This window comes from Nerophis lumbriciformis, linkage group LG02 (assembly GCF_033978685.3).
Source record: "Nerophis lumbriciformis linkage group LG02, RoL_Nlum_v2.1, whole genome shotgun sequence".
Classification (NCBI taxonomy): domain Eukaryota; kingdom Metazoa; phylum Chordata; class Actinopteri; order Syngnathiformes; family Syngnathidae; genus Nerophis; species Nerophis lumbriciformis.
In genome coordinates this window covers 22844531-22865515 of record NC_084549.2, presented here as the reverse complement: position 1 = coordinate 22865515, position 20985 = coordinate 22844531, and the positions used below count along the sequence as shown (strand labels likewise).

At 38.6% G+C, this 20985-nt stretch overlaps 1 protein-coding gene across 2 annotated transcripts in view; it reads right to left on the bottom strand.

Annotated features, from left to right (window-relative positions):
* LOC133605530 (uncharacterized) overlaps positions 1-20985 on the bottom strand; it is a 345893-nt gene that overhangs the window by 98871 nt on the left and 226037 nt on the right. For both annotated transcript variants that reach the window (XM_061958830.1, XM_061958831.1), the window contains exons 17-21: positions 11663-11695; positions 4295-4333; positions 567-608; positions 420-455; positions 218-262 (exon numbers count right to left, since the gene is read on the bottom strand). In XM_061958830.1, the coding sequence (XP_061814814.1) occupies positions 218-262; positions 420-455; positions 567-608; positions 4295-4333; positions 11663-11695 (195 nt within the window). The remainder of the gene's footprint in view (positions 1-217; positions 263-419; positions 456-566; positions 609-4294; positions 4334-11662; positions 11696-20985) is intronic.

Sequence of the window (20985 nt, the reverse complement as noted above, 5' to 3'; positions counted from 1 at the left end):
GAAGATGGTCTGTAAAACGAAATCTATCAAAACTTGGACCATCGTTATGTAGACCCCAAGGAAGTGTTATAGATAATATGACCCCTTTAAATAAGCACTCAGCATACTAAGAAACTGAGGCAACTTCCTCAAAGGAAAAGGTTCTCAATCATTTCCTGTCATGCCCCCCCCATAGCGAACATACTTTTGTTGAGTTGCAAGTGCAGAAGTTACTCACCTCTGGACCTTGATCTCCTTTCAATCCCGGCAGGCCGATGATTCCCTGCGACATCAAAAAGGTGTGAGAAGATGGGGTGCCAGAATTGAAAATGACCACAAGCACTGACTGTATCAACTTTGTGATTGAACTCAAATGAAGGTGCACTGAAAGAAACATGAAAGCATGTACTGTCAGGTTTTGGACATCTTCAATGTGTTACCTTCAAGCCTTGTGGTCCTGGTGATCCAATTTCCCCCTTACAGTTTACAAGTTTAGAAAAAAAAAGACAACATGTCACTGAAAATGATCACTTTTCCCTTTAGTGTTAGTGTAGTGCATGCACTTAAAATAATTCAACAATCCTTACCCGATCTCCCTTTTCTCCTTTCAGTGCATTCATTGGTTCATCCTAAAACAAAACAAAAATGGCACTAATACAATGCTACTGTGTATGTATGTATATATTTATATATTAGTGTTGTCCCGATACCAATATGTTGTACTTTTCTAAATAAAGGGGACCACAAAAAATTGCATTATTGGCTTTATTTTAACCAAATATCTTACGGTACATTAAACATATATTTATTATTGCAAGTTTGTCCTTAAATAAAATAGTGAACATACAAGACAACTTGTCTTTTAGTAGTAAGTAAACAAAGAAAGGCTCCTAATTTAGTCTGCTGACATATGCAGTAACATATTGTGTCATTTTGCATTCTATTATTTTGTCAACATTATTAAGGACAAGTGGTAGAAAATTAATTATTAATCTACTTGTTCATTTACTGTTAATATCTGCTTACTTTCTCTTTTAACATGTTATATCTACACTTCTATTAAAATGTAATAATCACTTATTGTTTGTATACTTTACATTAGTTTTGGATGATACCACAAATTTGGGATACCAAGTAGTTACAGGATCATACATTGGTCATATTCAAAGTCCTTATGTGTCCAGGGACATATTTCCTGAGCTTATAAACCTAGTCCATCCATCCATTTTCTACCGCTTATTCCCTTCGGGGTCAATTAAAAAAAAAACGAAAGAAGATTGTGATGCCAAAAAATGTCGACGTCATTGTACTTGGTATCATTACAGTGGATGTTAGGTGTAGATCCACCAATGGCGTTTGTTTACATTTTGACGGCGATGAGCTACGGTGTGTAGTGAAACATGTTTAGCTATTCCTCATCCTGCAGGGATGATACATTCTTTATTTGTCGCCATGGAGGCGAGAATTAGTGATTTAGAAGTAGCTAAAACACTGCCGACGGCGGATGGACGTTAGCCAATAGCTAGCTAGCCATGTCTTAAAGCACCTCTTCCAGAGGGCGTTTCAGTGTTATAACTTCACCTTTATCGTCAGTTTTTAAGCCAAAATGCGTTCGCTCTCCCTTTTCTGTCTACACACTGTTTCTGCTTGTAAGTACTCCGTGATTGTGCGCTGCCGAACATGCTCGTCTGCTCGTAAACCAGCAATAACACGACGTGATGACGACGGGGGCGCGGCGGGGTGCGATACCGGTACTTTTCAGAGGCGGTATACTACCGAATATGATTGATTCGTATTGTGGTACTATACCAATACCGGTATACTGTACAACCCTAGTATATATATATATATATATATATATACACACGTGTATAATGTCAGTTATTCATCTGTCATTTCTCTTTGCATGCTTGTGTTAGAGTAGTCATATAAATATGCCATATTGAACCGCTCATAAGATGACCCTCTGTATCAAAAACAACCTTCTTTTACATTTTTGGAAAAATGTGTTAAGTAGTTAAATCATTCAGTGTCTATTCTACTAAGGGTTTGCGTGTTTTAAAATGCGTGCAAACTTGATAAACACAGAGCTGATCGACTCAGCTTGTGGGCGTCTCTTAAAGGGGAACTGCACTTTTTTTGTATATTTTGCCTATTGTTCACTATCATTAAGAGAGACAAGAACACAAGTCTTTTTTTTTAACGGTTTTAAAGATGATTAAAAAAAAAAACGCTTGAACGATGCGGGTAATGGGAGTCACCGTTGTAGCCTTCAAAGCCCTCTGAAACAACTTCAAAACCCTCCATCAACGTTTCATATACACACTGCAAGTATATATATAATGTAGTAACAGACGCGTTCATAACAATATGTAATATGTTCAATATTTACCGTATTTTGATCATTTTATTAATTTAATAACTGATTTCTTTCGCGCATTGATTTCTGTTTCCATAGCAGCACATGTCTGAATTCTGGCAAAATGTGTGTTCCTACTTCCGGAATCAAACACGAGTCTGTTTTCTAATCATGGCAGACTTGATAACAGAAAACGAAGACGACTATTTTTGGACAAATGAGGATTAACTCAATCCGTTTAGAGTCTTTATGTATATGCAGAATATATGCGGATGATCAGAACACTCACAATACTGTGAGGAGACGATCCAAATATAAGCATTTAGCACTCAATGTGATTCATCAAGACTAAAACTAAAGCTTTTCATGAAAAAAACATACTGCTGATGTGGGTTGCAATTAAATTGTTTCTAACAACCAAAATGAAACTCCCTTTTTTTTTGCAGAAACTGACTAATCCTACATCAGAATCAGAATCAGAATCAGAATCAGCTTTATTGTCATTACGCAAGGTAACGAGATTGAGGCCATTCACATGGTGCCAGCCTGTCTTTAAAAAATAGTGAAAACATATTTTTTAGAGTAATGCTTATTCCAACACTGTAATGCAATACTTTCATCCAAACCAACACCTCCATCCATTTTCTACCGCTTGTCCCTTTCAGGGTCGCGGGGGGTGCTGGAGCCTATCTCAGCTGCACTCGGGCGGAAGGCGGGGTACACCCTGGACAAGTCGCCACCTCATCACCGGGCCAACACAGATAGACAGACAACACTCACACTCACATTCACACACTAGGGCCAATTTAGTGTTGCCAATCAACCTATCACCAGGTGCATGTCTTTGGAGGTGGGAGGAAGCCGGAGTACCCGGGGGGAACCCACCCAGTCACAGGGAGAACATGCAAACTCCACACAGAAAGTTCCCGAGTCCGGGATTGAACTCAGGACCTTTGTATTGTGAGGCACATGCACTAACCCCTTTTTTGGGTAAACCCTGGACAGGGGGGGGGTCTATGGTTTACATTGACCGCTGCATCATGACATCATTACATTGACGGCTACATCACAAGACAACAACAGCGGAGTAAAGAGTCATTCAAGAGAGTAGTGGCTTCACACGTGCAATATACAGGATTTTTCTGACCACACTGTGTTGACCTTTCTTCCTCAGTAGGTGAGGGCACCACACACCAACTGATTTCATCCAAGTTATTGTGTCTTTAATTTAGTCATAATCACGGCAAAACAGACAATACTCGAAAAATCTAAATTCGATTAGAGATTGGTCTGGATGGATTTGTTCGTTTGTGCCTCATGGTGCTTATCGGTTTCTATTGTAAAAGAGAATATTCAACAGGGAAATCCAAAAGATGAGTCGCTATTGTAGAAAACTTGATTCGACCTTCTGGTAGATAACAGTATAAACTATTTAGTGGAACTTACAGCTTAATATCGGAATGGAGTTTAATGGTCTTTGCGCTTGAACTCTTCAACTGTTCTGTGGTCGTTGTTTCTGCTTATACAATTGGCACAATTGATATGAGCGTGCAAAACGATTAAATCTTACGCCTGTGTGTGTGTCAAAAATAAAAATATTAGACATCATGTATGCAATAGCGGTATCATTTTATAATTTCATAGCTGACTTGGGGCTGATTAAAACAAATTAAATTGATTCGTTTGTGTTTTTTATAACAGCGTTCGTTTTTTATATAGGAGATATATATTTTCATTCATTTATCATTATAATACATCTCCTACTGTATATGAAATAAACTTGTTGTAATTTACATTTTCTTGCATTCGGATCATTCACAGATGCACCGTCATATCTCCACAGCAGCTCCCGGAGCTCTTGGTTTATCGAAGAGAGTGTGACGTGATTTTAATATAGCTAATATAGTTCAATGTTTATATGTTTTCAATATAGCTTACTAAAAATGAGTTACTTACAGTTTCAGAGAGTTGCCTCAATCCATGAGATGTCATCACCTACAAAATAATACAAAATTTCTTTAATAGCCCTCTTCTGATCGTACAATAGATATAACACAAATTAGAGGGCTGTAGTATAAACTTCATATATATATATATATATATATATATATATATATATATATATATATATATATATATATATATATATATATATATATATATATATATATATATATATATGTATAAAATGTATATATACATACATTTATACATGCATATATATATATATATATATATATATATATATATATATATAAACATATATATATATAAACATATATATAAACATATACATATATATATATATATATATATATATATATATATATATATATATATATATATATATGTATATGTTTATATATATATATGTTTATATATATATATATATATATATATATATATATATATATATATATATATATATATAAACATATATATATATAAACATATATATAAACATATACATATATATATATATATATATATATATATATATATATATATATATATATATATATATATAAATTCCCTGAAGAGCAGGGAAACCTGCGAAACAGGCTTGTAGGGATGAACTAGCCTTTGTGTTTTTCCTGACCTAAGGTACATTTATACATACATATATATATATATATACACACACGCCCAAGGACACAACGGCAGTGACTAAAAAATCCACTTTTCTTTTTGTGTAGTTGTGGTGGTGCAGTATTTATTTCACAGTCACACTGTTCGGTGTCCTTTGCATACTTGCCAACCTTGAGACCTCCGATTTCGGGAGGTGGGGGGTGGGGGTGGGGGGCGTGGTCGGGGGGCGTGGTTAAGAGGGGAGGAGTATATTTACAGCTAGAATTCACCAAGTCAAGTATTTCCTATATATATATATATATATATATATATATATATATATATATATATATATATATATATATATATATATATATATATATACAGTTTATACCCTCAGTGGTATCGACGTGAAACTTGCACATCCGATGACATCCAGTGCATACAGTGAGATGTGTCTCCGGCTATTTGCCCCTCAAAAGTAACTAATTAACTTGCCAAAAATGCCAGCCAGCAATTTTTCTTCAACGACAAACAATTGCTATCAGCGCAGTAAGTCAATCTAATGATGTTGCCTTTAATGGCACTGTCAATCAGAAGCATACATGCTGTGTTGTTCAATGACTAGGGAAGTTCTTCTTTTTTATATCTGTGCATGCTTAATTACCTTTTTTCCTCCCGTGCATGTTTGTTCACAGCTCGACATTGCGACTGACGTGTCCCAATTTGACTAGTTTGCATACAGGTTGCTTTTGTTGTCATTCATTATACATGCAGCCATGATGTAACACAAAATCCAAGTATGCACACTTACATAGTAAGTGCAGTCACTGGCCATGTACACAATTCAACTCACAATTACTCTTTATTGTTCATTGAAATCAATGCATTATTATGTCGGTATTTTGTGTGACACGACATAGCACAATTACTCTCTTTGAAATAGAAAATCACAACGTTGTAAAAACTTTGAACTTTAGTTTTGACACATCATCAGCCAGCCGTGTAAACTCTGGAGGTATTTTGTTGTCGTGCTTTATTGTTGTTGATTCCTGTTTGACAGTACGATGGTAATGATAACTCTGCTGTCTCGTTGTGATAGTTTTTACAGTCTCATTTGCAAGTATTATATACAAGATTTTGCATGGAGTTGCTATTCCAAGAGTTGTCTTTGCCTTTAAGCTGAATCTAGTCTTATGTTGCGGCCTAAAAGTGTTTGAACTGTAAGTATTGTTCTTCGTACACATCAGCTGTTAGACTGTAGCTTGCATCTTAGTTGGAGTTTTCATTACCAAATTTGGTGTTGAAATCGCCACAGAAAATTGCTAATGCTAATCAGGAGCATGGCTATGGTAATTCCAATGTAAATTAACATCGAGCGAGCGCATTGTGAAAAAGTGGAGCCTTACTGTTTTCTATTAGACCTACTTGCTTTGTTGGCTTTGAGAATTGCACCATTATAAAGGCAGTCCGATTAAGTCCCCTCTGAGTGCCTGTTTGCCTGCTAATCTGCAACCAGAAGTTGCAACAAAAGTATTACAATATGACACCATTTGATTTTACATTATATATGGTATTATAGACAGAATTCGATCAGGACATATAAAAGTTCTGAATTCCATACTGATCCCTTACATATATGCATACTTTTTGGGACCACTATGGTGTTCATGTTTATTCTAATGACAGTTTGGTATTTCTGTGTGTCATTTGATTCTGAACATTAATTTTATGGCATATAAAACCAAACTAAATGTCCTCTGTCCTCCCCTGTCACACGTTTCCTGCCCACACTGTATGATATAATAAGCAGGTCAATGTCCAGTAGTTTTAGCATCACAATTAATGAAGTGAGAGGCAATAGAAAGTAAGTGAAAGAGGTCTATGTCTTCAAGGTGGACCAGCTGAGCCAATGTTTAGCCCGGGGGTGTCAAACTAATTTTAGATCGGGGGCCACATGGAGAAAAAGCTAAACCCAAGTGGGCCGGACTGGTAAAATAACGGCACGATAACTTAAAAATAAATACAACTTCAGATTGTTTTCTTTGTTTAAAAATGTATGTTGTTGTTTTTTTTTACCCTTACATGTCGCGGTTAATAGTATATATTATTATATATATTATACATATATAGTAGTATTCTATCTTTGTCCTTATTTATACTTTCTGAATAAATGATGTGATAATGTTCATCAGTCAACTCATTGGTGTTAATTTTCAATCTATCGAGATAAAAAAATAATATCAAAATAAAAATACAGGATGCTATTTATGTAGTTTGATCATTTTCCTCGACTGGTGCACTAATAATAATAAGAATAATGGATTAGATCTATACAGCGCTTTTCTAGACACTCAAAGCGCTTCACAGAGAAGTGAGAACCCATCATTCATTCACACCTTGTGGTGGTAAGCTATGAAAGCTTCCCTGGGGTAGACTCACGGAAGCGTGGCTGCCAGTTTGCGCCTCTGACCACCACCTATCATTCATTATTCATTCCCCAGGGTGAAGTGTCCTGTCCAAGGACACAACGGCAGCGATTTTTTGGCACGGACGCTCTACCATTACGCCATGCCACCCCATACATGTACTGTATTTTTCGAAGTATAAGTCGCTCCGGAGTATAAGTCGCACCGGCCGAAAATGCATAATAAAGAAGGAAAAAAAAACATATATAAGTCGCACTGGAGTATAAGTCGCATTTGTTGGGGAAATTTATTTGATAAAACCCAACACCAAGAATAGACATTTGAAAGGCAATTTAAAATAAATAAAGAATAGTGAACAACAGGCTGAATAAGTGTACGTTATATGAGGCATAAATAACCAACTGAGAACGTGCCTGGTATGTTAACGTAACATATTATTTAGGGGCGGCGTGGCGAAGTTGGTCGAGTGGCTGTGCCAGCAATCGGAGGGCTGCTGGTTACTGGGGTTCAATCCCCACCTTCTACCATCCTAGTCACGTCCGTTGTGTCCTTGGGCAAGACACTTCATCCTTGCTCCTGATGGGTGCTGGTTAGCGCCTTGCATGGCAGCTCCTGCCATCAGTGTGTGAATGTGGAAATACTGTCAAAGCGCTTTGAGTACCTTGAAGGTAGAAAAGCGCTATACAAGTATAACCCATTTATCATTTATATTATGGTAAGAGTCATTCAAATAACTATAACATATAGAACATGCTATACGTTTACCAAACAATCTGTCACTCCTAATCGCTAAATCCCATGAAATCTTATACGTCTAGTCTCTTACGTGAATGAGCTAAATAATATTATTTGATATTTTACGGTAATGTGTTAATAATTTCACACATAAGTCGCTCCTGAGTATAAGTCGCACCCCCGGCCAAACTATGAAAAAAACTGCGATTTATAGTCCAAAAATTTTTTTTTTTTTTTTTTTTTTTACATATGTAGCATAATCTACAAAGATGCAAATAATTGCTATTGCGACAACTAGTGGACACATTTTGAACAGCGGTTTCATTCATTAAAAAATTTTGGCTCATTTTTATGCTTAGCAAACCTGTTCGGTACATTTGACTTCCCTGGTTTAGCCACTTGTTTGATGGACCTTTGTGCAGATGCTGTCCAATATGTGCTAGGGAGACTTTTTAGACAGTGATGAAGTGATGCTTGAGGCTTTTTTTTTTTTGCATCTGGAGCAACAAGAAGTCTAAATCTGATACCGGATCATTTGCTGTCTCACAAGGATCATCTGAACCATCCGTCAAAAGTCGACCGACAGTCACTCGTCGTGTTTTTCGCATCAGGCGCTGATTAACAGTTCTTGCGGTGTTCCGCATACGAGCGGTGAACTCTGGCATGCCGCTATTTACTCAGCAGAGCTTAGAATGCCAGCTCTACTTGAATGCGTTATAAAGCTCCACCGTAAAGCAATGCTGGCAGCTGCAAAAACAGGACCGTCTCCGAGCTCAAAAGCCTATTTTGCCACGTTACGGCCATGGGGGAGAATGATGCAGTGCATGCCGTTAAAACCACTGCACCTCCCCGCCACTAATACACAGAGGCACAAGAAGGTTTATGGAGGGAGGCTAATGATCTGAACCCCTGCTTCTGCAGCGTAAGGGAAATCGATGCTTAACTGCCAAAATTATCTGCCACAGGAAGGCAGAAAGCGCGGACAGAGACTGGTACTAAATGTTCAAAGAGCCTCATTTATCAAATGACTAATGTGTTCCTCTCTTGTCTGCACTGCCGAATACGTCTGCAATATCCTGGGTGGCCCACAGCTCACCACACAACACTGAACACGACGGAGCGTTTTGGTTTTGATTGAGTGGAACAATTCGTTCTCGAGCTGAAGTGAAATTTAAAGCAAAGAGAAAACCGCAAAAGAAGTCCTCAGTGGCTTGGACAGCCATTAAAACCAGCCACAATGGTGTCTATTCGGATGATTGATTTTTGAAATTTTCAGATTAAACGGCGGTGAAATAAAATCGAATAAAATACTTGACTGGTTTACTTGGAAGTTCTTGCTGAAAGATGTGACAATGGCACTGAAACTCAACATTTGTTTGCGAGCTTGTTTGAAATCAGTAATCAATATCTATTAAGAATTTTGTAAATGATAAACAGACCATTTGCGTCAACTTTTATTTTTGCAATGTATTGTGGAATTGAATAAAAGGTACTCAGCAGCAAACTCTCCTCACAGTCAATTGCAATTTATTGTCTGATTTTACTTATTTTGCTTGAAATCATCAAATATCAATGTGATGCACTGATTCATTCATTTACGCATTATAGGCTGATTGACAACACTTGATTGGCCCTAATGCGTGAATGTGAGTATGATTGGTTAAAAGTTAAAGGTAAAGTACCACTGATAGTCACACACACACTGGGTGTGGTGAAATTACCCTCTGCTAGGTGAGGGGAGCAGTGAGCAGCAGCGGTGGCTGCGTTCGTTAAGTTTATTATTCTTTGGTCAATGGTCAACAAAATAAACAAACAGTTGTACATTCATAGATTGAAAATGAAAATGTTGCAGACCGAAAGGGTTTAGGCTGAAGTTGAACACTTATAGCGCCTAACCCTATAAACAATGTCAAGTACAAGATGAACTTCCGAAAATTATGAAATGTCTTTTGTACAACATATTATAAATACACAATATAAAGTACCAATGATTGTCACACACACACTAGGTGTGGTGAAATTTGTCCTATGCATTTGACCCATCCCCTTGATCACCCCCTGGGAGGTGAGGGGAGCAGTGGGCAGCAGCGGTGCCGTGCCCGGGAATCATTGTTGGTGATTTAACCCCCAATTCCAACCCTTGATGCTGAGTGCCAAGCAGGGAGGTAATGGGTCCCATTTTTATAGTCTTTGGTATGACTCGGCCGGGGTTTGAACTCACAACCTACCGATCTCAGGGCGGACACTCTAACCACTAGGCCACTGAGTAGGTATACACATTATACACAATATGAACACTGTTCAATTATATACACAGTAAGTTTGCGAATCATTTTGGTGATTTAACCCCCAATTCCAACCTTTGATGCTGAGTGCCAAGCACGGAGGTAATGGGTTCCATTTTTATGGTCTTTGGTATGACTAGGCCGGGGTTGGAACTCACGACCTATCGATCTCAGGTTGTCTGTCTATCTGTGTTGGCCCTGCGATGAGGTGGCGACTTGTCCAGGGTGTACCCCGCCTACTGCAGCTGGGATAGGCTACGGCACCCCCCGTGACCCCGAAAGGGATAAATGGTATATAATGGATGGATGGATGGATATTAGCCTTACCTAAGCTTACTAGCCTAGCAACAGGGTGCATTTTCCTGTTCGCCTCACTACCTAACTTATATTTCAGATAAAAGTATAACAAATCTTCTACACCTTTGACACATTTATGAAAAATAGTTTTGCTAATTGATATGTGGCAATGTAGGCTCATTTAATGGCTGACATGGGCTGCTTTGTTCTTGTTCGAGTAGTGTCGGGTACCAAATTCGGTACTTTTATAGGTACAGATCGAATTCCGTTGGTATTACTGGGTACCGATTCACGTATGGACAAATGGTAACATATTTCAAAAACTCTGCTGACTCAGCAAAAAAGCGCCACTTTTCAAAACGCGCTCGCTCGATGCTAATTTATATTGGATAAGCCATATACATGCTACTGACAAGCATTCTCAATTTTACTTGGCAATTTCAACACCTTTAAATTTGGTAATCAAAACTACAACTAAGATGCACATTAAAACCAAACAGCTAGTGTGTCATAAGTTCAAGACTTAAAGTATAAACACTTTGTACTGTAGGGGTCAACAAAAGGCAAGACTAGCTCATTCAACTTAATAGCAAAGACTACTTACCGGCTACAGCAATACACCGCGGATAAACAGATTATTGCATACCTGCAAATAAGACTTGGAAGTCTAAGAAAACAAAATGTAACAACTGGACAGCACAATTATCATTATCGACTCAATGTTAAATGTGAAATAAAACAATATTAAACAAATTAACATTTATATATTACACTCACAAAAATACCAACAGTATCGCTTCTAAGGTACTGGGAATTGGTACCGTATTGGTTCAAATATAAGATATACAGTATAAGATTAAAAAATAGAGTGGCAGGGCTCATTAATTGGTACAAGGTGGTCAAATACTACCAGTTAATATGATTTTTTATATGAGGCCTAATGGCAAACTGACAGTGAAGATGATGAAGAATGGGTTAGAAACACACAATACTACTTCTAGTGTACTTACAGGACCAGGTGGACCAGGTGGGCCTCCATCACCCTAAAACCAACACAATAAAAATTACTATGCAAGGTGTAAAACACATCTATAAAAGATTTTTTTAAATCACTCTTCAATTAATCTTCCAAATTTACAGAGATTATTGCACAAAAGCAAAACTTGACTCATAATGGCTGAGGAAGCGGAGGACAGAAGTCAGCCTGATTGATGTGTTGTCTCTCCTTGTCACAATCTTAAACTGATCCTTTCTAACCCTTAAAAGGTCCTGTAATATTCTCATGCATTTGTCAATGATGATCAAAATGCCAGCTTCTCAAAAACTGCTATAAAGATATATAATTCAATAAGATGTTTCAGCTTAAATAATACATATTAAAAACTAATTGTACATTTAGGGTATGTTTACCCCAATCATGTGTTTATCCCCAGTGTTTATGATTGACATTTTTCTGCATTTTAACGTGAAAAAAAAGTGCCATCTTGTGGATGAATACATTTTTAATTTGGGTTACCGTCACTGTTTTGTACATACTTGTTTGTGTAAATGCCATAAAGTACCTGGTTAGAATGGTCTGTTCATGTGGTTCTCTCTCAGAGGGGAAGATTATATCATCCACAACAAGCAGGACAAAAACCAAAAATAGTACAAATTGAAATCTTAACATAAAAGATTGTGTTTATGTCAAGATAAATGTGGGATAAAAATAAATACATTTACAATAGCACAATTTCTGTTGTTAAGAACGAATGTGTTTGTTTTTGGAATGCTTTGCCATTTAAGCCTCATTTAAGGGACATACCGTATTTTTCGGACTATAAATCGCAGTTGTTTTCATAGTTTGGCCGGGGGTGTGACTTATACTCAGGAAATTATTAACACATTACCGTAAAATATCAAATAATATTATTTAGCTCATTCATGTAAGAGACTAGACGTATAAGATTTCATGGGATTTAGCGATTAGGAGATTGTTTGGTAAACGTATAGCATGTTCTATATGTTATAGTTATTTGAATGACTCTTACCATAATATGTTACGTTAACATACCAGGCACGTTCTCAGTTGGTTATCTATGCCTCATATAACGTACACTTATTCAGCCTGTTGTTCACTATTATTTATTTATTTTAAATTGCCTTTCAAATGTCTATTCTTGGTGTTGGGTTTTATCAAATAAATTTCCCCAAAAAATGCAACTTATACTCCAGTGCGACTTATATATGTTTATTTCCTTCTTTATTATGTATTTTCGGCAGGTGCGACTTATACTCCGAAAAATACGGTAATTAATATCCTATGGCAAGTTCCACCTGAAATATGTACTTAAGGTGGAACTTTACCAGAGCAAAGCAATATGTTAAGGTAATGTGGAGTTCCACAGGGTTCGGTTCTTGGCCCTGCACATTTCTGCATCTATATGCTGCTGCTAGGCAACATCATGCACAAATACGGTGTTAGCTTTCACTGTTATGCTGATGACACCTAACTTTATATGCCCCTAAACCTGAGCAACATGCCAGATTGTAGTCATCTGGAGGTGTGTCTAAATAAAATAAAAAAATGGATGTCCAGCAACTTTTTGCATCTTAACTAAGAAAGCGGAAATATTGATTATCGGTCCTGCTAGACACCGGCACTTATTTAAGGACACCACCTTAACATTTGATAACAAAACAATTATACAAAGTGACTTTCGACCCAACTCGGCCGGCCAGAAATCTGCGTTCTAAGAACTCTGGCTTGTTAGTGATTGCCAGAACCCAAAAAAAGTTTGCGGGATACACAACATTTTCTATTCGGACTCCAGTACTCTGGAATGCCCTACCGGTAACAGTTAGAGATGCTACCTCAGTAGAAGCATTTAAGTCACATCTTAAAACCCATTTATACACATTTATATATCATGTTAGCTACTTCTCTTTGTTTATAATGTTTATAATGTCTATTTTCTATTTCCTGCTGGATCTACTCTCTATTTTATGCTGCTGCTGTCACATATACTGTATATACTGTAATATTGTACATGGTCATTGGTATATATTGTATATATGTTATTGACATAATATAATATATCTGTATATATATTATTCTGTACACATATGCATATATATTCGTATATATGTTAGATTTTTTAATCGCTATATTAGTCTATTTATACCTGCATTGTCCTTTCCATCCTTACACTTTCCATCATTGTAACTGAGCTACTGTGTTGAACAATTTCCCTTGTGGATCATTAAAGTTTGTCTAAGTCTAAGTCTACACCCTAGCATTTAAAAATAGGCCCCTTTTTTTTTTTATCTGCCGTCTCTTTTCTGCTCTGCCCCCCTCTCCTGTGTGAATAAGTTATCAGGTGGCCTCAAATCAGTTTCCAAGAAGGATTTGCTAGCTGTTCCAAGTCGGGACCTGGGATAGACCACTGCTCTGTGCATCAGTCGGTGACGTCTCCGCGCTGCTGACGTCTACATGCAAGATGATCCCCTGCTGGCCCCCACTATGAACTACGTTATTAACCGTATCCATTCGACATCCATTGCACCGGTCACCCAAAGGTGGGGAGTGTTCCAACATCTGCGGTCCTTTCCAAGGTTTCTCGTTGTTCCCATTGGGTTGAGTTTTTCTTGCCCTGATGTGGGATCTAGGATGCCGTTGTGGCTTGTGCAGCCCTTTGAGACATGTGTGATTAAGAGCTGTATAATTAAACTTTGATTGATGATTGATTGAACTCTCTCATTTGAGTCACACATTAAGAGTGTTACTAAGTCTTCTTTCATATCCGTATATCTGAAACATATCGCAAAAATGTGTCCCATTTTGTCCACCACGGACGCTGAGATCATTATTCATGCGTTCGTTACGTCTCGTCTCGATTACTGTAACACTATTATTTTGTCTAGCATTAAAAGATGACAGTTGGTACAAAATGCGGCTGCTAGATTTTGACAAGGACAAGAACGTTTGATCATATTACGCCTATACTGGCTCACCTGCACTGGCTTTCTGTGCACTTAAGATGCGATTTTAAGGTTTTACAACTTACGTAGAAAATACTAAACGGTCTAGCTCCATCTTATCTTGCTGATTGTTTTGTACCATATGTCCCGATCAGAAATCTGTGTTCTAAGATCTCCGGCTTTTTAGTGATTCCCAAAGCCCCAAAAAAGTCTGCGGGCTATAGAGCGTTTTCTATTCGGGCTCCCATACCCTGGCAAACAGCAAGAGATGCTACCTCAGTGGAAGCATTTAAGTCCCTTCTTGAAACTCAGTTATACACTCGAGCATTCAAATAGACCCTTTTTGTAGACAAGTTGACTTGCCGCTTATCTTTTCTGCTCTGCCCCCATCTCCTACATGGAGAGGTTATCAGGTGGCCACAGATCAGTTTCTAAGTTGGGACCCGGGGTGGACCACTCCTCTGTGTATCTGTTGGTGACGTCCCTGCGATACTGACTTTTCTACATGCAAGAGGATCCCCCTGCTAACCTCTTTATGGACTAAACCAGGGGTCGGCAACCCAAAATGTTGAAAGAGCCATATTGAACCAAAAATACAAAAACAAATCTATCTGGAGCCGCAAAAAAATAAAAGCCATATTACATACAGATAGTGTGTCATGAGATATAAATTGAATTAAGAGGACTTAAAGGAAACTAAATGACCTCAAATATAGCTACAAATGAGGCATAATGATGCAATATGTACATATAGCTAGCCTAAATAGCATGTTAGCATCGATTAGCTTGCAGTCATGGAGTGACCAAATATGTCTGATTAGCACTCCACACAAGTCAATAACATCAACAAAACTCACCTTTCATACACAACCTTAAAAGTTTGGTGGACAAAATGAGATAGAAAAAGAAGTGGGATAAAACACGTCCTAGAAAGTCGGAGAAAGTTATACATGTAAACCGGTGAGTTCAAGGACCGCCAAAATTAGTAGGACAAAACGGCGCTCGCCAAATACTCGAATCAGTGAAGCATGTTTAATATAAACAGTGTGCTTTATAACAATTAGGGAGGTTTGTGTCATGTTTGTCCTCCCACAGGAACCATATTAAAACAAAAAATATATTTTTTCCCCCTCATCTTTTTCCATTTTTCATACATTTTTGAAAAAGCTCCAGAGAGCCACTAGGGCGGCGCTAAAGAGCCGCATGCGGCTCTAGAGCCGCAGGTTGCCGACCCCTGGACTAAACTCTCACATTATTAACAGCACACACTCGGCATCCATTGCACCGATCACCCGGGGAGGGCCCCACATCTGCGATCCCTCCCAAGGTTTCTCATTGTTCCCATTGGGTTGATTTTTTTTCTTGCCCTGATGTGGGTTAAGGTCCTTCGAGACATTTGTGATTAAGGGTTATATTAACAAATGTTGGTTGATTGATTGAAGAGTGCTCTACACATATTCTTATCAAACTTTCAATAATGTGCAAAGCAAGAACATGAAATATTTCAAAGAGTTAAAAGGTAATGCAGATAGGATGAACAATAAGATAAGCAGGGGTAAGAGGTCAGCTTAGTAGCACGTATAGGTTTCTCGCTAATTCTGTAAAAAAGCACGAGTTAATTCATTTTGAAGAGAAATATGCTTCCTGATGCTCAAAAGTCATATTGGACAGTTTTTAAAAAAATGTTTTAAATGTTATTTAATTTACTTTGAACACATTTTTTTCTTTAAATCATTATAATTTCTTATTTTTACTGCTCTTTTTCGACCTACTCTTTTCTCCTCACTGAAAATCTGTAAACCTTTCAAAGGGAAATATACATTTATAGCATCAATATGTTTTAAAATACTTATTACTATTCATTTTGCAAAAAATGGTGTGCTTTATTTGCTGCTGGATGCACAATGTTGCATGTATTAGTGCATTGATATCGTCACTGAGCATGTTTTGAAGATAATTAATCGCAAGTGACCGCAAGCAGACACATGCATACTGTATGTTTAAAAGGGGATGTACGGCCAGATGGAAAATAAAGTGAAATACAAGTGATATGAGGCGAGGGCCACGAAATCATTTATCAAAGGTCTTCATGTCATGCACACAGTAGTAGTCCCTGTAGTTATTGTGTGGTATCCTTAAAGTGCACAAGCTTTAGTAATGGGCATGTTGGGAGCCCTAACTGTGATGCATTGCTGTTGGGAGTCTGCTTTCTCTCATTCATCATTTATAAGCTATTACGTTCATGCTTTCACTACTGCAAGAAAACATAGCGCAACATCTATCCATCTATATATAGACAAACAATAAATAACTCAAAACCACAAGCCAAGCTTCCAAAATGTGACTCTGCTAAATGTAAAAAGTGTAATGACAGCAAAGCTTTATAAGCTTTAAAAGCACAATTGGACTGGGATCAAATGCAAATGACAAAGAGAAAGTGTCTTTTTTTTGTTTAGGAATGATGAGAGCCAAGGAACATTGAGACTTATGGGACATCCCTAAAAAATGTAACACAATTCTTTGTCAGAGAGTGACTTCTTGTGTTAATAATATACATACTTTCTATATGAGTCACATTTTGCTTCTTCCCAATGTTTCTCAGTTTGTAAAAGTACTGCATTTATATATTCTTTGTGTATACACTTATATTTACCATACTTGCTATGAAGGCAGATTGTGGCTGCAGTTTTGCAGTGTTACAAAATGCCACCAATATTACAAAATTGTAACATGTTGACATACCAAACCCAAAACCAGTGAAGTTGGCATGTTGTGTAATTCATTGGCCATTTTCTTTTTTCTTTTTTTAAAATGTTATTTAATTTCACCTGGGAGGCGAGGGGAGCGGTGAGCAGCAGTGGTGGCCGTGCTCGGGAATAATTTGGTGATTTAACCCCCAATTCCAACCCATGATGCTGAGTGCCAAGCAGGGAGGTAATGGGTCCCATTTTTATAGTCTTTGGTATGACTCGGCCGGGGTTTGAACTCACAACCTTCCGATCTCAGGGCGGACACTCCAACCACAAGGCCACTGAGCAGTTCCCCCTTTAAAGTACAGTTATCTACTGATTAGTCAAAAACTAATTGTTATTATAGGAAATGCCTGCCAGGTTCATTTTCAGGAGCAAATAATGCATAAAGAGAACTTTTTAGTGAAATGTCGGTCATCTGGACGCTAATGGATCTTTGAAGATTCATGCAGGACAGCTCAGTCTAATCTGTGGATTTTGGTCGGAAAATCAGGCGGGTTATGTTACCATACATGTGACTCAGATATTTTCAAATTATATCATCATAAGACATATGGTCATTGACTTACAGCCAATTTGTTGGTAAGTCCCGCCCACGAGCTGGCAAAGCCATTTTGGTGCGTACCAAATTTTGTCTGTATTCGCCTTGGGTGATTTGTAGGTTTGCATTAAAGGGGAACATTATCACAATTTCAGAATTGTTAAAACCATTAAAAATCAGTTCCCAGTGGCTTATTATATTTTTCGAAGTTTTTTTCAAAATTTTACCCATCATGCAATATCCCTAAAAAAAGCTTCAAAGTGCCTGATTTTAACCACCCATCCATTTTCCTGTGACGTCACATAGTGAAGCCAACACAAACAAACATGGCGGAAAGAACAGCAAGCTATAGCGACATTAGCTCGGATTCAGACTCGGATTTCAGCGGCTTAAGCGATTCAACAGATTACGAATGTATTGAAACGGATGGTTGTAGTGTGGAGGCAGGTAGCGAAAACGAAATTGAAGAAGAAACTGAAGCTATTGAGCCATATCGGTTTGAACCATATGCAAGCGAAACCGACGAAAACGACACGACAGCCAGCGACACGGGAGAAAGCGAGGGCGAATTCGGCGATCGCCTTCTAACCAACGATTGGTAAGTGATTGTTTGGCATAAAAGGAAACTAACAACTATGAACTAGGTTTACAGCATATGAAATACATTTGGCAACAACATGCACTTTGAGAGTGCAGACAGCCCTATTTTCATCAATTAATATATTCTGCAGACATACCCTCATGTCAGCAGGCCAGGGAAGCTAGGGTCGATATTCTTCTCTTGATCATCTTGGGACGGTGTGAGCCAAGACATCCAGGGGGGTTTAGCTCGCTCGTCTGCGGGAACAAACTGCCGCCATTGCTTGCCGTGCTACCGAGGCCCTTTGTCCCTGAATTGCTCACACACTCCGGCAGATTCAATGGGGGTCTGGCGGCAGATTTCTTTGACTTTATCGTTGGAAATGCATCTGCTTTGAGTGTCACAGGATATCCACACATTCTTGCCATCTCTGTCGTAGCATAGCTTTCGTCGGTAAAGTGTGCGGAACAAATGTCCAATTTCTTGCCACTTTCGCATCTTTGGGCCACTGGTGCAACTTGAATCCGTGCCTGTTCGTGTTGTTACACCCTCCGACAACACACCGACGAGGCATGATGTCTCCAAGGTACGGAAAACAGTCGAAAAAACGGAAAATAACAGAGCTGTTTTGACCCGGTGTTTGAGAAAATGGCGGATTGCTTCCTGATGCGACGTCACGTTGTGACGTCATCGCTCCGAGAGCGAATATTTAATTCGCCAAAATTCACCCATTTAGAGTTCGGAAATCGGTTAAAAAAATATATGGTCTTTTTTCTGCAACATCAAGGTATATATTGACGCTTACATAGGTCTGGTGATAATGTTCCCCTTTAAGTTGTGTGTGTGACATTTCAAGTGGAGTGGATGATGCTGTTATCTACCTGCTGCATCGTGCTCACTCTCACCTGGATGGTGGGAGGGGCACTGTGAGGATCATGTTCTTTGATTTCTCCAGTGCCTTTAACACCATTCTGCCAATTCTGATGAGTGACAAATTGCTCAGGATAGGTGTCAGTTCATCCATTGTCTCTTGGATCACTGATTACAGGCCCCAGTTTGTGCGACTGAGGAGCTTCCTGTCGGATACTGTAGTCAATGGTGTAGGTGCTCCACAGGGGACCGTCCTGTCTCCTTTCCTGTTCACCCTGTACACCTCCGACTTCCAGTATAGTTCCAGGTCCTGCCACCTGCAGAAATACTCTGATGACTCTGCTGTGGTCGGGTGTATCGAAGAAGGACAGGAATTGGAGTACAGGACACTGATCGCTGACTTTGTGGAGTTGTCTCAGGCGAACCATCTGGTCCTTAATGTGGACAAGACCAAGGAGCTGGTCATCGACTTCAAGAAGAAAATGACCCCTGTGAAGCCCATCAAAATCCAGGGCCGGGAGGTGGCAGTAGTTGGGCAGTACAAGTACCTGGGAGTCCACTTGAACAGCAGACCGGACTGGAAGGACAACAGCAAAGCTGTATACAAGAAGGCCATGAGCTGACTCTTTTTCCTAAGGAAGCTTAGGTCATTTAATGTGTGCAGCAAGCTGTTGGAGATATTTTTCAGTCTGTTGTGGCCAGTGCCCTGTACTTTAAAGTGGTTTGTTGGGGGAGCAGCACGAGCAAATTGGGACTCAAACCTGATTGACAAACTGATCCGGAAAGCCGGCAAAACTATTGGCACGCAGTTGGAGACGTTTGTGTCAGTGAGGGACAGGAGGACACTGGACAAACTGTTCGCCATCATGGACAATCTTCATACTCCAACAGGCTCCTTCAGCTTCGTTCTCACAGTGTTCGATTCAAGAACGCCTTCATTCCACACTGTATAATCTCTCGCCATACAGCAATAGATGATATCTGTTTATCAACTGACCGTTTCTGTTAGCTACCTTTATTTGTTTAGGGACGGCATGGCGCAGTGGAAGAATGGCCGTGCGCGACCCGAGGGTCCTTGGTTCAATCCCCACCTAGTACCAACCTCGTCATGTCCGTTGTGTCCTGAGCAAGACACTTCACCCTTGCTCCTGATGGGTGCTGGTTAGCGCCTTGCATGGCAGCTCCCTCCATCAGTGTGTGAATGGGTAAATGTGGAAGTAGTGTCAAAGCGCTTTGAGTACCTTGATGGTAGAAAAGCGCTATACAAGTACAACCCAACCCATTATGATGTATAATTTCTGCAGGATTTACTATCTATTTTATGCTGCGGCTTTTACATATACTATAATATTGTACATGGTAATTGAGATTTTTTATATATTGTATATATTATATAAAAATATAATATAATATATTAATATATCAGTATATATTATATTCTGTGTATATAATATGTAAATATTACATATATGTTATATGCTTATATTGCTACTATGGTACATTTTTAGTCTACTTAATACCTGCATTATCCTCTCCATCCTTTGAAACTGAGCTACTATGTGGAACAATTTCCCTTGTGGATCAATAAAGTTTGTCTAAGTCTAAGTTTAAAGTGAACTAAACTTTGGAAGT